This window comes from Sinocyclocheilus grahami, unplaced genomic scaffold, assembly GCF_001515645.1.
Source record: "Sinocyclocheilus grahami isolate Dianchi unplaced genomic scaffold, SAMN03320097.WGS_v1.1 scaffold16.1, whole genome shotgun sequence".
Taxonomy (NCBI): Eukaryota; Metazoa; Chordata; class Actinopteri; order Cypriniformes; family Cyprinidae; genus Sinocyclocheilus; species Sinocyclocheilus grahami.
The window spans coordinates 3,869,762-3,882,193 of record NW_015505195.1 but is presented as its reverse complement, the minus strand read 5'-3'; the positions used below and the strand labels follow the sequence as shown (position 1 = coordinate 3,882,193).

At 38.7% G+C, this 12,432-nt stretch overlaps 1 protein-coding gene across 4 annotated transcripts in view; it reads right to left on the bottom strand.

Annotated features, from left to right (window-relative positions):
• The window catches only part of LOC107548967 (nuclear factor 1 C-type-like), a 113,276-nt gene that overhangs the window by 11,460 nt on the left and 89,384 nt on the right, over positions 1–12,432 (bottom strand). For all 4 annotated transcript variants that reach the window (XM_016229864.1, XM_016229871.1, XM_016229850.1 and 1 more), the window contains 4 exons: positions 10,574–10,697; positions 8,838–8,962; positions 4,850–4,960; positions 2,434–2,618 (listed from right to left, as the gene is read on the bottom strand). In XM_016229864.1, coding sequence (XP_016085350.1) covers positions 2,434–2,618; positions 4,850–4,960; positions 8,838–8,962; positions 10,574–10,697 — 545 coding nt within the window. The remainder of the gene's footprint in view (positions 1–2,433; positions 2,619–4,849; positions 4,961–8,837; positions 8,963–10,573; positions 10,698–12,432) is intronic.

Below are 12,432 nucleotides of genomic sequence, written 5' to 3'. Positions count from 1 at the left end.
GACAGTGAGGGCACAGTTAATTGTTACATTTATGTTATTTATGGCAGATGCTCCTATCCTAAGCGACTTACATTGCATTCAACATATACAAGGTATTCATCAGTTCATGCATTCCCTTGGAATCAAACCCATTACCTTGGCATTGCCAGTGCCATACTCTATTGTTTGAAGGAATGATTTCAAAATTAGATTCTACATTACAGATAATAAAACCCGTGAAGCCAATATTTATAGAGACAGTTAAAAATAGTACATAACTATCTCTGTTGATATTTGCACACCTGCAAAACAAATGGTACTGCATCATTGCCATTTTGTGTAATTTTCCAAGCATAAGACCAAATCTAATTGGACAACTTGTACAAAATATAGTGGGAATATCTCGCATCTGACATTGAATGGAACACAGTATTAGGACATACATCTTATTTGTTAAAAAACCTCTACAGTGCATTAGCCTCTCTGCTGCCCCCACCTGCTCTGAGTACAATAAAATTCCCTGGAAAATGTTGGAGTTAAATTTCAAGACATGCCTGGTTCTGTGATCTCAATACAGAATTTTACATCATCATATAACACTTACTTAAAGCTCAATTAAAGGGTGATTCACCACTGAGATGGGCTCTTAATAAAACGTGGTGAACTTAAGGTGAAGTAAAAAAAAAAAAAAAAAAAAAAAGTTGCTAAATGACTAGAAAAAAAACAGATAAAAGGGCTGTGGCATTCCCTTTGGCCAAAAAGGTAGGAATCTTCAACACCCATAATGCATTGGGCTCAATCCAACTATCCGTGAGCGGAGATGGGTGTGTGTAACATGGAGAAAGAATACACATTGTTCATTTACGCTACCAACATTGTAACAATACAAAGTTGGTTGAAAACTGGCAAACGTATACTTTAATAACACTGTTAAATGTAGTCTTTAGCAAATCTCAAAATTAATATCCATTTTTCATACTAAAAATTATAATATTGTGATGTCTAAATTCGCCTGTAATATTTAAAAGCTGCTGTGGATTGTCGACGGAGCCGCTTTTTTCCAAACAAGCTGTATTTGTCTGAAGTACTTAATTTCTTTAGCTAATCAGTTTTTTAAAGTGGCAAAAATCACTTGGTATCTGATGAAAATTTAAAGTCCAGTCACATATCTCCACCTCCCCCTTCCATCAGCAGTTATGGTGGGAGAACCAGAGTAACGTTGTGCACACTGTTCTAGCGAACGGACCATTATGCATCATTCTATCGTTCTACCCTGGCCGCAAATCCATAAAACCCTCCATCATGTTCTCTTTGTCTCTCAGAGGGTTTGGCTCTCGTTTGCATTCTCGCGGGGTAAAATTGCACACTCACTGCCCTGCACAACAATAGCTGGTGAGTGAGTCAGCGGCATTGTGGGCCGCTGCGGCTGTTCTTTGTGACTGCTTGGCTACGGTCAGACTGCAGTAGGGGGAATTTTAATGAGTATGCAGAATCGGCGGGGCACGGCTGCCACAGGGCAAGATTCATAAATGTGTGTCTCTCTCTCCCCCCATATTTGTGCCAACATCAGCAACACCCCTAGACTCAGAGATCTCCTCCTTCTTGGCTGTATTTCCTGTTCTCGCACTCTCTCCCTGCCTGATGTGGAAATGGCACATGACTCTCCTACAGGCACCCCTGAGGATAAAGTGAGAAGCCATTCACACTTTGTGTAGTTCTGTAAGTCACTGTCAGAATGAAGCCATCCAGCCAGTGCTAATTCTTGGTCCACAGTCAGAACAAGCAGAATCATCCCAGAGCTGATCACCCTGTTGATTCAGTGATGTTACTCAGATGACATCCCGGGTCATTATGGAACATTAAGTTATTATGAGAAGAAATTGCTCTGATTTTAAAGGAATAGTTCACTCAAAATGAAAATTCTGTCTGTATGACTTACTTTCTTCTGATTAACACAGAAGAAGATATTTAATGAAAAATGTTGGTAACCAGACAGCTTTGGTTACCACTGACTTCCACTCTGACAGAATTTTTATTTTTGGGTGAACTGTCCCTTTAATAAATGCTCCCTGTTGCATGTGAAGTGAGCAGCAGCACTTTTCATCCACTAAGTCAGGACATTCAGATTTGCTGTTTTATTCCACAGTTTTTGACTGTCATGGAAAATATGACCCCTTTACGTACAAATTCAACCTTTTTAATTTGGCATACTAACAAATCCAGTGTTGAATATGAATAAACACGGCAGGCTCCGAGCTGTGCTTGGCTCATGTAAGGGACCATATGGGGTCCTACCAGAATTATGGCTGTTGATTGGTTGAGCTGAACAAGTGATGCTGATGATAGGGTAGTTTTTGATACGTTTTCACGTACCCTCATCTATGATTGTTAGAGCGTGAATGAAAGCTGAAGTCTATATAAGGTGTATCAGCATGCTCAATGGGATGAACTTACCGGGCTGGGCTGTTGATTGGACGGGTCACAGGCCAGAGAGACAAGATCCTTGAGCGGGTCTTGAGAGCTGAGGTGCGGGGGGTACCGGATGGCCGTGTGCGGGAAGTAGGTGGAGGCAGTCTGGGGGAGAATGGGAGCGCCAGGGAAGTGCAGAGACGAGGAGGGATGTGGACTCCGAGAAATACCTGAAAGACACAATGATATTATGCCTTATTTACTGGAAGCATTGGTGCTTTTACTTATATTTAGTACTTTTCAGTCCCTGATTATTGCATGAAAAAGAGCAGCATGAACATTTACTAACATATCTCCTTTTATGCGCGACAGAAGTAAAAAGTCATACAAGTTGAAATTACATTAGGCTGAGTAAACGATGACAGAATTGTAATTTTCCAGTGAATAATTCCTGTCAGCTTCAATACCTGTGGACTTCAGCTTTGAAACAAACAATAATTGGCTTTGTATTTGAAATAACATCATCAAAGAACAGTACTGTTCAAAAGTTTGTGATCAGTGAGATTTTTTAAAAAGAAATTAATACTTTTATTCAGCAAGGATGCATTAAATTATCAAAAGTGACAGTAAATACATTTATAATGTTACAAAATATTTATTTTTCAAATATATGCTGTTCTTTTGAGCTTCTATTTATTAAAGAATCCTGAAAAACTGAAACAATACTATTATTATTACATTAATATTTTAAACTTTGAACCAAATCAGCATATTAGAATGATTTCTGAAGAATCATGTGACACTAAAGCCTGGAGTAATGGCTTTTTTTTCAGAAAATTCAGCTTTGCCATTACAAAAATAAATTATATTTTATTGGTGAGCATACTTCTTCACAGACTTCTTTCAAAAACATCTAAAAAATCTTACCAATCCCAAACATTTGAACATTAGTGTACCTGTATATAAACAAACACAATAACGCTCATCCCTTGCAATTTAGTGACACATCTGATAAAGCTGCATAGTGTATAACCAATGTCATAATTAAAGAGATCTTTGTTGTGTTGTCAAGTCCCTGTCATATTTAACCATCATAACTTTCTACAGAACACTTGTATGCTGTAACACATTTGACAAAGCCCAGCAGAGCTATTATCAGCTTGATGTTATGGGGCAGGCAGCATATGGCTGACATAATCCACCAATTCATCTGAACAGCCAGGCTAATTGTTAGAGCATAACTCAGCTAGCTGTGAGGCTCTGGAGATGACAGATCACTGTACTACTATAAGAAATGACCTGACACTTCTCAGCCCAATGAAATTGTGAACGATTTATCTGTGCATGTTTCATATGTTTCACCAGCCCCTTTCTTACAATCACCTGCATTCAGATATGCCTCCAGCCAATCAACAACCAATGGATAGAACTAAGTCCCTGCCCTGCATTTTTTGTTTTTCAATAATCTGTTTCACACAAATGTACTTCACAATGCGGAAGAAAAATCTGTCGCTACTTACTTTAATGCACAATCCCGGTCTTAATATGAACAATTCATGTTTTTACCAAGGAAAAAATGGTTTGACTTTATAATCTTTCATCAAAATGTAATAACTTGCCCTGAAACAACTTTCTTTTCCTTCTGACATCACTTAAGATAGTGTTACCCAACAGCCAAATAACTATTTAGACAATTTATTTTTGCATGCAAAGTGGCTCCATTGGTATAATGTTATTCCCACTTTTCACCATCTAAACATTTCCTGATGTCTAAAATAAAGCCCCAACATTTTTTCTTGTTCATTTCATCCAAAAAACTTCACATTTAAGGTTTCAAAATATGTTGTGAATCGCAAATCATGTTGATTTTCAACAGGGCCATATGTAAGTAGGTTGTGCATGATATGTTGATATTAGAAGAGACAGTTTGGATAACTGAACACAACAGTAGAACTTGTATATTTGTTCCTCCCAGCTAGCCATTTGCTGTGTTTGTGTGTGCAGGCCTGTGATGACAGAACAGACAGATATATGCATGTGTGTTGTCCCCTCACCGCTGTGCACTGCAATGACAGGTCTGTGGTGCTGTGTGAAGCCGAGACGTGGAGAGCTCTCCTGAGGAGATGGACTATCCATCTCTGTCTTCTTAACTGTAGGGGAGATTCCTGGGTAAAAAAAGAGAGAAAAGTTTACATTTTTTCTTGTTCATTTCATCCAAAAAACTTCACATTTAAGGTTTCAAAATATGTTGTGAATCGCAAATCATGTTGATTTTCAACAGGGCCTTATGTAAGTAGGTTGTGCATGATATGTTGATATTAGAAGAGACAGTTTGGATAACTGAACACAACAGTAGAAATTGTATATTTGTTCCTCCCAGCTAGCCATTTGCTGTGTTTGTGTGTGCAGGTCTGTGATGACAGAACAGACAGATATATGCATGTGTGTGTTGTCCCCTCACCGCTGTGCACTGCAATGACAGGTCTGTGGTGCTGTGTGAAGCCGAGACGTGGAGAGCTCTCCTGAGGAGATGGACTATCCATCTCTGTCTTCTTAACTGTAGGGGAGATTCCTGGGTAAAAAAAGAGAGAAAAGTTGAGAGAGATGGAGGAGGGGGAGGAGAGCGCGTGCTTCGCTTATACAAAATACTGCAAATTCAGCTCCATTGTTCTATACAAGGACAAACTTTTCTGAGTCTAAAGGAAAGCTTAGTCAGCTAATTAATGAGCACTGCGTGGTCACTCTCGATGCTTCTGTCAGGTCACAGCAGATGCTTCTAGTTACCACAACTGACCACAAGGTGGTGCAGTATGACGAGAGAACCGTAGTTTTGACAGTGCTGCAGTGCAATGCAGAAAGTGCACTCTCTCCTTGCAGCCAGGCCAATGGGATTATGGGAAAATATGTCTGTAGCTGATGATCTGCACCGGTTATTTAAGGCCAAAGGAAAGATACAGTCTCCATATGGATGTCAGAGTGACCTATTTAGAACCTTCCCGTTATGGAAGCTTTTCCTAATAAGTGAATCATATATGTCTTAAGTTTCCACAAACTGCTTTGTTTTCAAAGGAGGATATGTGGAGATCTTCTACATTCTTTCAAATTGTTTGCGGTTTTAGGATGTCATTTAAAGGAATAGTTCACCCAAAAATGAAAATTCTGTCATCATTTACTCACCCTCATGTCACTTCAAACCAGTTTGACTTACTTTCTTCTGTGGAACACAAAAGCAGATTTGTATATTTCTTCCGAACATTAAAAGTCAATGGGTTCCCACATTCTTCAAAGTTTCTTTTATGTTCCGCAGAAGAAAAAAGTCAAAAAGGTTTGAAATGACATGAGGGTGAGTAAATGATGACAGGATTTCCATTTTTGAGTGAAACATACCTTGAGGGACACGAATCATTAATGGAAACAGTTCCGCATTTTAACCTTTAGATCTTAATCCACAGGTGCACGAGAACCGAGCAATCAGCTGGGGGATTGTTAAAGAGAAACTCATTAGGAAGCTAGATGGGCAGGGTCGGTCCACCGCAGGGGTTCAACTGTGCGTACAGTGATGGCATTTGCCCTAGAGGCTGATATGAGACCAGTGCTGATAACTTCTTACACAGTGATGGATTTCAGATTCCTGCTGGTTATGGATCAGTGGGGAGGGGTGAAGCAGGTCTCCTGAGATCTTAAGCAACAGTTTTGCCTGGAGGGTTCATGGATATTCAGAAGGATGTGACAGAGGTCAGATGTTATATGCAAGGTCTGAATCGGCAACTCAGCACCTTTCTAATCTCACAATAAACTCTGAAGGTTTTAGACTGATCTGGAGCTACAAACTTGAAATCTTTTTGCTTGTGAATAAATATTAAACAATAAATATTAGACTTAATGCATGCAAATTAATTGTAAATTTATGTTTTTTTTTTCATTTAAGGCATTTTAGCTCTGTTTCTAAACAAGCTGCCTTGCCACCTACTTCCTATACAAAACCCTCATTTTCGTTACCATGTTGCTAAGCTAATGGCACAATACTCTTAATGAACAAAAATGCTAAAATAACGGGTAAAATAATCAATGGGCAAAATAATTTCAATTACATTAAACTGTTTTAAAATGTATCTTTCAACATTGAAAAATAACATTTGACTAAGACAGTAATGGCTGCTGAAAATTCAGCTTTACCTTCACAGGAATAAATTAAATTTTAAAAGATTTTTAAATAGAAAACATTTTAAGTCATTTTAAATGGTAATAATATTTCATAGTATTTACTGTACTTTTGATCAAATAACTACAGCCTTAGAGAGCATAAGAGACACCTTTAAAAAACATTACAAAATCTTACTGACCTCAAATTTTTGAATGGTTATGCAATAATCATGCATTGCACATTATTATAATTGCACAACCGTTCAACATTTGGGGGTCGGTAAGATTTTGTAATGTCTTAAAAGAAGTCTATTGGATTTATTTTTGCTCAGAGCTTGTCACAATGCATTATGGGATTACATTCTCCGGAAAAGATACAAGCCTTAGAATCCGGCCAAAAATAAGCTATCCTATGAGGCAAAATAATTCAGATAAACAGCCTTCTTATCGGGAGCCTACAGTATGTTACCTTAAAATGCTTTCTCCATAGGCAGCTCAACAGGTTTTAGACCAGAGCCTTCCATTTAACTCTAATTTTACATACTATTAAAAGCACACCAAGCAAGATCACTCAACATCAAATATATTTCAGTACAAACAATGAACTAACGTCTACACTGCATTTGCACCTACGAACCACACATATCCTTTTATGCTCCCACAAACTAAACTTTCCCTACAAAGATTGCTCATTGAAACATCCCCTTATACAAGAGAGGTGGATTACAGTATGGTTTCTATATCTACTGCTTGCCCTACTTGATCTGAAATTAGTAGAGCTGCTTCAGCATAAAAATAGCTGTCTAAAATTGATTTTTAAGATTTAGAAGGCTCTTTACGGTGGATTAATGGCTGTCAAAACCCCTCAGCTATTCATAGCATTAAAGGCAGTGATTCTGATATGCACTGTCACAAATGAGTTCTTCCCAATGTATTTCTTCCATATCACTACATAAATCGAAACGCCTCCAAAACAGAACCACAAATTTGCATTATGAGCACAGCAGTTAACCAGCCAACCCAGTTATTCTAGTTGTAATTCATTTACTTAGAAATGCTTCATGAAGATCATGAAGATGATGGAAAAATTTGATTTGTAGAGGAGTAGACAACTGAAAGGTCAAAGGTCAAACGCTTAACTACAACCATGCAAATAGGTCTCTGTCAGTATGAAAATGCAGCAAATACTGCTCCAAGGTACAGAACAGTACAGTGCAGAGTGCAGTGCTGCTTTCTGCAGACTTTCACAAAAACGAGAGTTCATGAATTAATTAGGATTTGGCACTACGTTTAGGAAATTCAAATCCAACTTCAGTCTAAGCTTGTGATTTTAGACTTCCTCTACTGCAGTTGAAAACCTGATGTGTTTGTCATTCACTATCTGAATGTACTTCAAAAATGAAGCCCGCGACTATGCTTATGGAGATGAAAATCTCCATGCACAATAGGCACCCACTAGTTGACAAATCGATTAGTTCTACCACTATTCACTGCTTTGGATCTGTGTCGACTAGATCATGTCACTTCAGTTCCATCTGTACACATAGTGACAGCAGGAAGAAGATTCTTCTACAAATTATATGCATTTCTGTGTCATTATGTTTGTATGGAAATCTGCAATGGCCAAATATTTAAGAATATTTTGGAATTGAAACGTACCACACCATGATCCAGTGTTGTTACTGTTAACAAAAACGAAAACTCTAAAACTATTAAAACTACTGAAAATCTTTAATCTATTATCTATAAAACTATTAAAAATCTTTAAACTATACAAAATCGCTGAAATAAAATGAAATATGAATATTAGATGAAAAAAACAGGTTTTAATAAATATTATATTAAAATGATATATATATAAAAATAAATAAAATTATAAATAAAAATAAAATATTGTTAAATATTAATATTTCAGAACCAACCTTACGTTAAGTTACACAGACCTAAGTAATTTTAAGAGTTAGATCACTTAAAAATTCCTCCACACTTTTTACAGTGTGACTACAGTAGTATAAAAATTTGTAGCCCTTCAAGCCCTCATGCACAAGAAGAACGTTATTATGGGTGGTGAAGGATCAAGGGAACTGGAAAGTTGCTGGTACAATCAATATAAGCCACCATTGTATCTTAATCCAGGTTGCTCCAGAGGGATTGTGTCTGTAATAAGTTCATGGCCCAGTTCTAAAGTTTTTGCCCAATAAGTTTACCTTTGATAAAATTAAAGCAAATGGAACTTTTTATTTCAATTTATAACTCTGTATTTCTGTGTTAAAATGTTGTATTGTAAGATCAAACACAAGGCTCACCTCCTTCCATCTCCTCTGGCCAGTTGCGTGAACTGCTGGCAGGGGAGTTGGGAGAAGTGTAGTACTCGCCCCCTGGGCTGGTGTCTATATCATCCTCCATGGATCCTGACTTGTGTCTCTTACTTCTGTGTGAGTAAAAAAAAAAAAAAAGGAGAAAGAGAAGAAAATAAAATTAATAACAGAGCAAAGCATTGTTTAGTCAGACCTTATTTCTCACACAGACAAAAAAAATGCTCTCCCAAACTGTCTGGATGTGCCTTATGGATGTTCCTTTGGACCTGCTTTCCCAGGCACTCAGCTACGATGAGCAGTTTGCCAACATTCACCTTTTGTTTTAGCTTTGCAGTGCGTTTAATGGAAAATAAGTGCATTAATCAGGACTGAGGCTCTGGCTAACCACAAAAGCAGATAAATCAAATAAACTGCCCTCAGCAGACCAGAGTGAGGGGCCGTGTTCTTTTACACTCGCCTAACGCTCCCAGGTGCATGTAAGGATTTAGTTTTGTGATGTTTTTATTCAGCTTTGTGCATTGCTTGGGGTGGTTTTTGCCATGACGCACACATGACAAATGTTTCTGTCACCAAGGTGTACTGGTGTCTTCTGTTCAAAATGCCTCGGGCTCCCTCTGTCTAATTCAGCCAATATAGAAATAGTTAACAGCCAACATTTATCATGGAGAGATGCTGACAGGTACATTTAAAATTCTCAAAGCCTTGTCTAACCACCCTGAAATCTCACATGCTCCACAGTTTCAGCCTGGTTCGGATAAATAGGCTAAACTAATTCTGGTTTGAACCAATCAGCGACTGCTGCAGGCTGTTGCATTCATGGCAACACAAAGGACCACCAAAATCAAAAACAACAGCTGGCGTACAAACCTCTACAGTGTAGCTGCTGTTGCTTCTGTTCTTGAGGTAACTGAGTTGGATGCCACTACAGCTTTTGTTGAAGCAAAAGTGAAAGTTCAATCAACGTTAACCATTTGATACATGAATATGTATATATGTATGTGTGTGTGTGTGTGTGTGTGTATGTATATATATATATATATATAAATAAATTTATACTGTATATTAATAATTAACTTATATTATTAATATTTAGTTATACATTTAAATATGTTTGTGAAAGTTGCCTTGTTTTATTTTAAACAGTCTTGAAGTTGAATGGAAATTCCCACTTAAATGATCAATAAGCAAATGGAGTTCATACAGTGGACAGATCTATTTTCAGTTACGGAAAGTAAACTACATTAAATACATATATAATACCTGAATAAAAGTATTCTATAGATCTTATAAATAAAAAACAGTCCCTTTTGAAAAAGACGGTCATTTTAAAAACAAAAGGTCAAAAGTCATTATTTTTGGACATCATAGGACATCAGACACTGAAAAGAACAATTTGACAACAACTGTGGACAATATGGTAAAACTATCTGGTTTACTCCTTAATTAACATCAGACTGAACCACTGGACTGAATCAGAGGATGTTCATGACTTCATCAATGCAGGACATGGATGGAATCCTTATTTTAATTTGAGACAATTTTGCATTGCGATAACCAGATGTGGCTTAATTTCCGTGATTCTTTTTTAAACTACATACTGTACATACACGTGCACAAACACAGGTTAGATCTCATCACCAGTCAAAAGTAGCTCAAGGACACAGTGCCTTTGACAAGAGGAGGTGAGCCTGCTGCAGGCAGATGATGGAGACGTGTGTACTTACCCACTAGAGGAGGTGCTGGGAAGGGTTCTCCTCATTCCCACCCCTGAAGGGTTCAGATCATAAGCAAGATGACCCTGCAGCTCTCCGAGAGAAAAGTTCGGCCCCGTAGCCGTCACCACCGGTGCTGCACACACACACACACAGGTTATGATAAGCACCCGATAAGCATATAACAGTTAACAAAAAATATATATAAACTTAAAAAAAACTAAAAAACATTTGCTGTAGAACTATTTTATATGTATATTTATTTATATAAATATTTACATATATATTATGTATCAGTAAAAAAAACAAAGAAACGTGCACTAGCATTCAAAAGTTTGGAGTCAATAATATTTTTTAAATGTTTTTTAAAAAGTGTCTTATGCTCACCAAGGATGCATTTGTTTGATCAAAAACACAGTAAAAACAATATTGTGAAATAAATGTTTTCTATTTTAATGTATTTTAAGATGCAGTTTATTCCTGTGTTCCCTTTCATGGGAACTTCGAACTGCATCCTCTAGGGGTCGCTATGGGGAACGCCTCGTCGTGACCCGTGTCTGACGCATACATTGAAAAAACACCAACTCGTTGGCCGGCGACAGCCATGACGTCACTACCGGCGCGACTATAGTATAAATAGGCGCCGGGAGCACACATCATTCTCTTCTTCGTCTTCATTAATTGTTTTGTTTGAAGCGTGCATTTCTGTGGTAAGAAAGATCTCTATCAATCTCATTATGGCGAGCACTAGCAAAGCGTTTAAGGATGTGTGCATCAGTGTTGACGTTGTTTAACATCTGATGACACACACGATCTATGCGTTATTTGTTTGGGCGAAGAGCACGCACGCGATGTCTCCAAGGGGGCAATCGGCGTGCACTGCGAGCGTTTTTTCCAAGGGAAAAGCGCCGCTCTCGTTTGTCTCTTTTTTCGAGGAACGTTATTTGCCAACATCGAGGCAATGCGCGAAAGCAGTTATGTGAAGATGCCCCTATAGAGAGACGCTGGCCAGCTATTGCTCTATGGGTGAGACGTCCTCTAAGACTCCCCTCCTTGACATCTCGCTCGGATGCCAGGGCATTCGCAGCAGCAGCAGGTCGGGCTGTCGCTTCATTGCACATGAACTCTTCTGCTAGTTTCTTTGCAGTGTTTCCTGGGACCTGTGTGTTTCTGTCCCTTTTCTAGGGTAGGTCCTCGATGAGCACCCCCTCTGCTGGGTTCAGAAACCGGGTGCATGACTTGCAGTGTTATTTCACTCGTCGATATATGTCCAGACAGTAAGAAAAGCCGGGTTTCGGCTTCATACTTCCTGGATCATGCGGCCATAACACAGGCTTCTGCGGGAGCCTTCGTGATCATCAGGCCCCCGGCGCGTCACTGCAAAAATTTCCTGGACGTCCGGGCTGGGGTTACGCTTTCATGCTACCCTGACCGGTCTACCTTATCTGGGTCGCCCTGAGGGGTTTCCCGATCACCAGGATATCCCCTCTTGCTGAGGCATCGAGTGGGAGGTATAGGTGGCATTACGAGAACCTTCCTGTGTAATGCTGTCTCGGGCAGTGGTGTAAACAGATGCTTGGAAAACTCTAAGGGAAGTTATTCTAAGGGAAGTGCACTATGGTAAGTGCACACGTTAAGCTTTGCGCACTTTTCTATAAATCCACATAAGTGGTAAGTGTGCACGTTATGCTTTGCGCACTTTCTAAAATCCACATAGCTGGTAAGTGTGCACGTTATGCTTTGCCCACTTTCTAAAATCCACATAAGTGGTAAGTGTGCACGTTATGCTTTGCCCACTTTCTAAAATCCACATAAGTGGTAAGTGTGCACGTTATGCTTTGCCCACTTTTCTAAAATCCTGTATGGTAAGG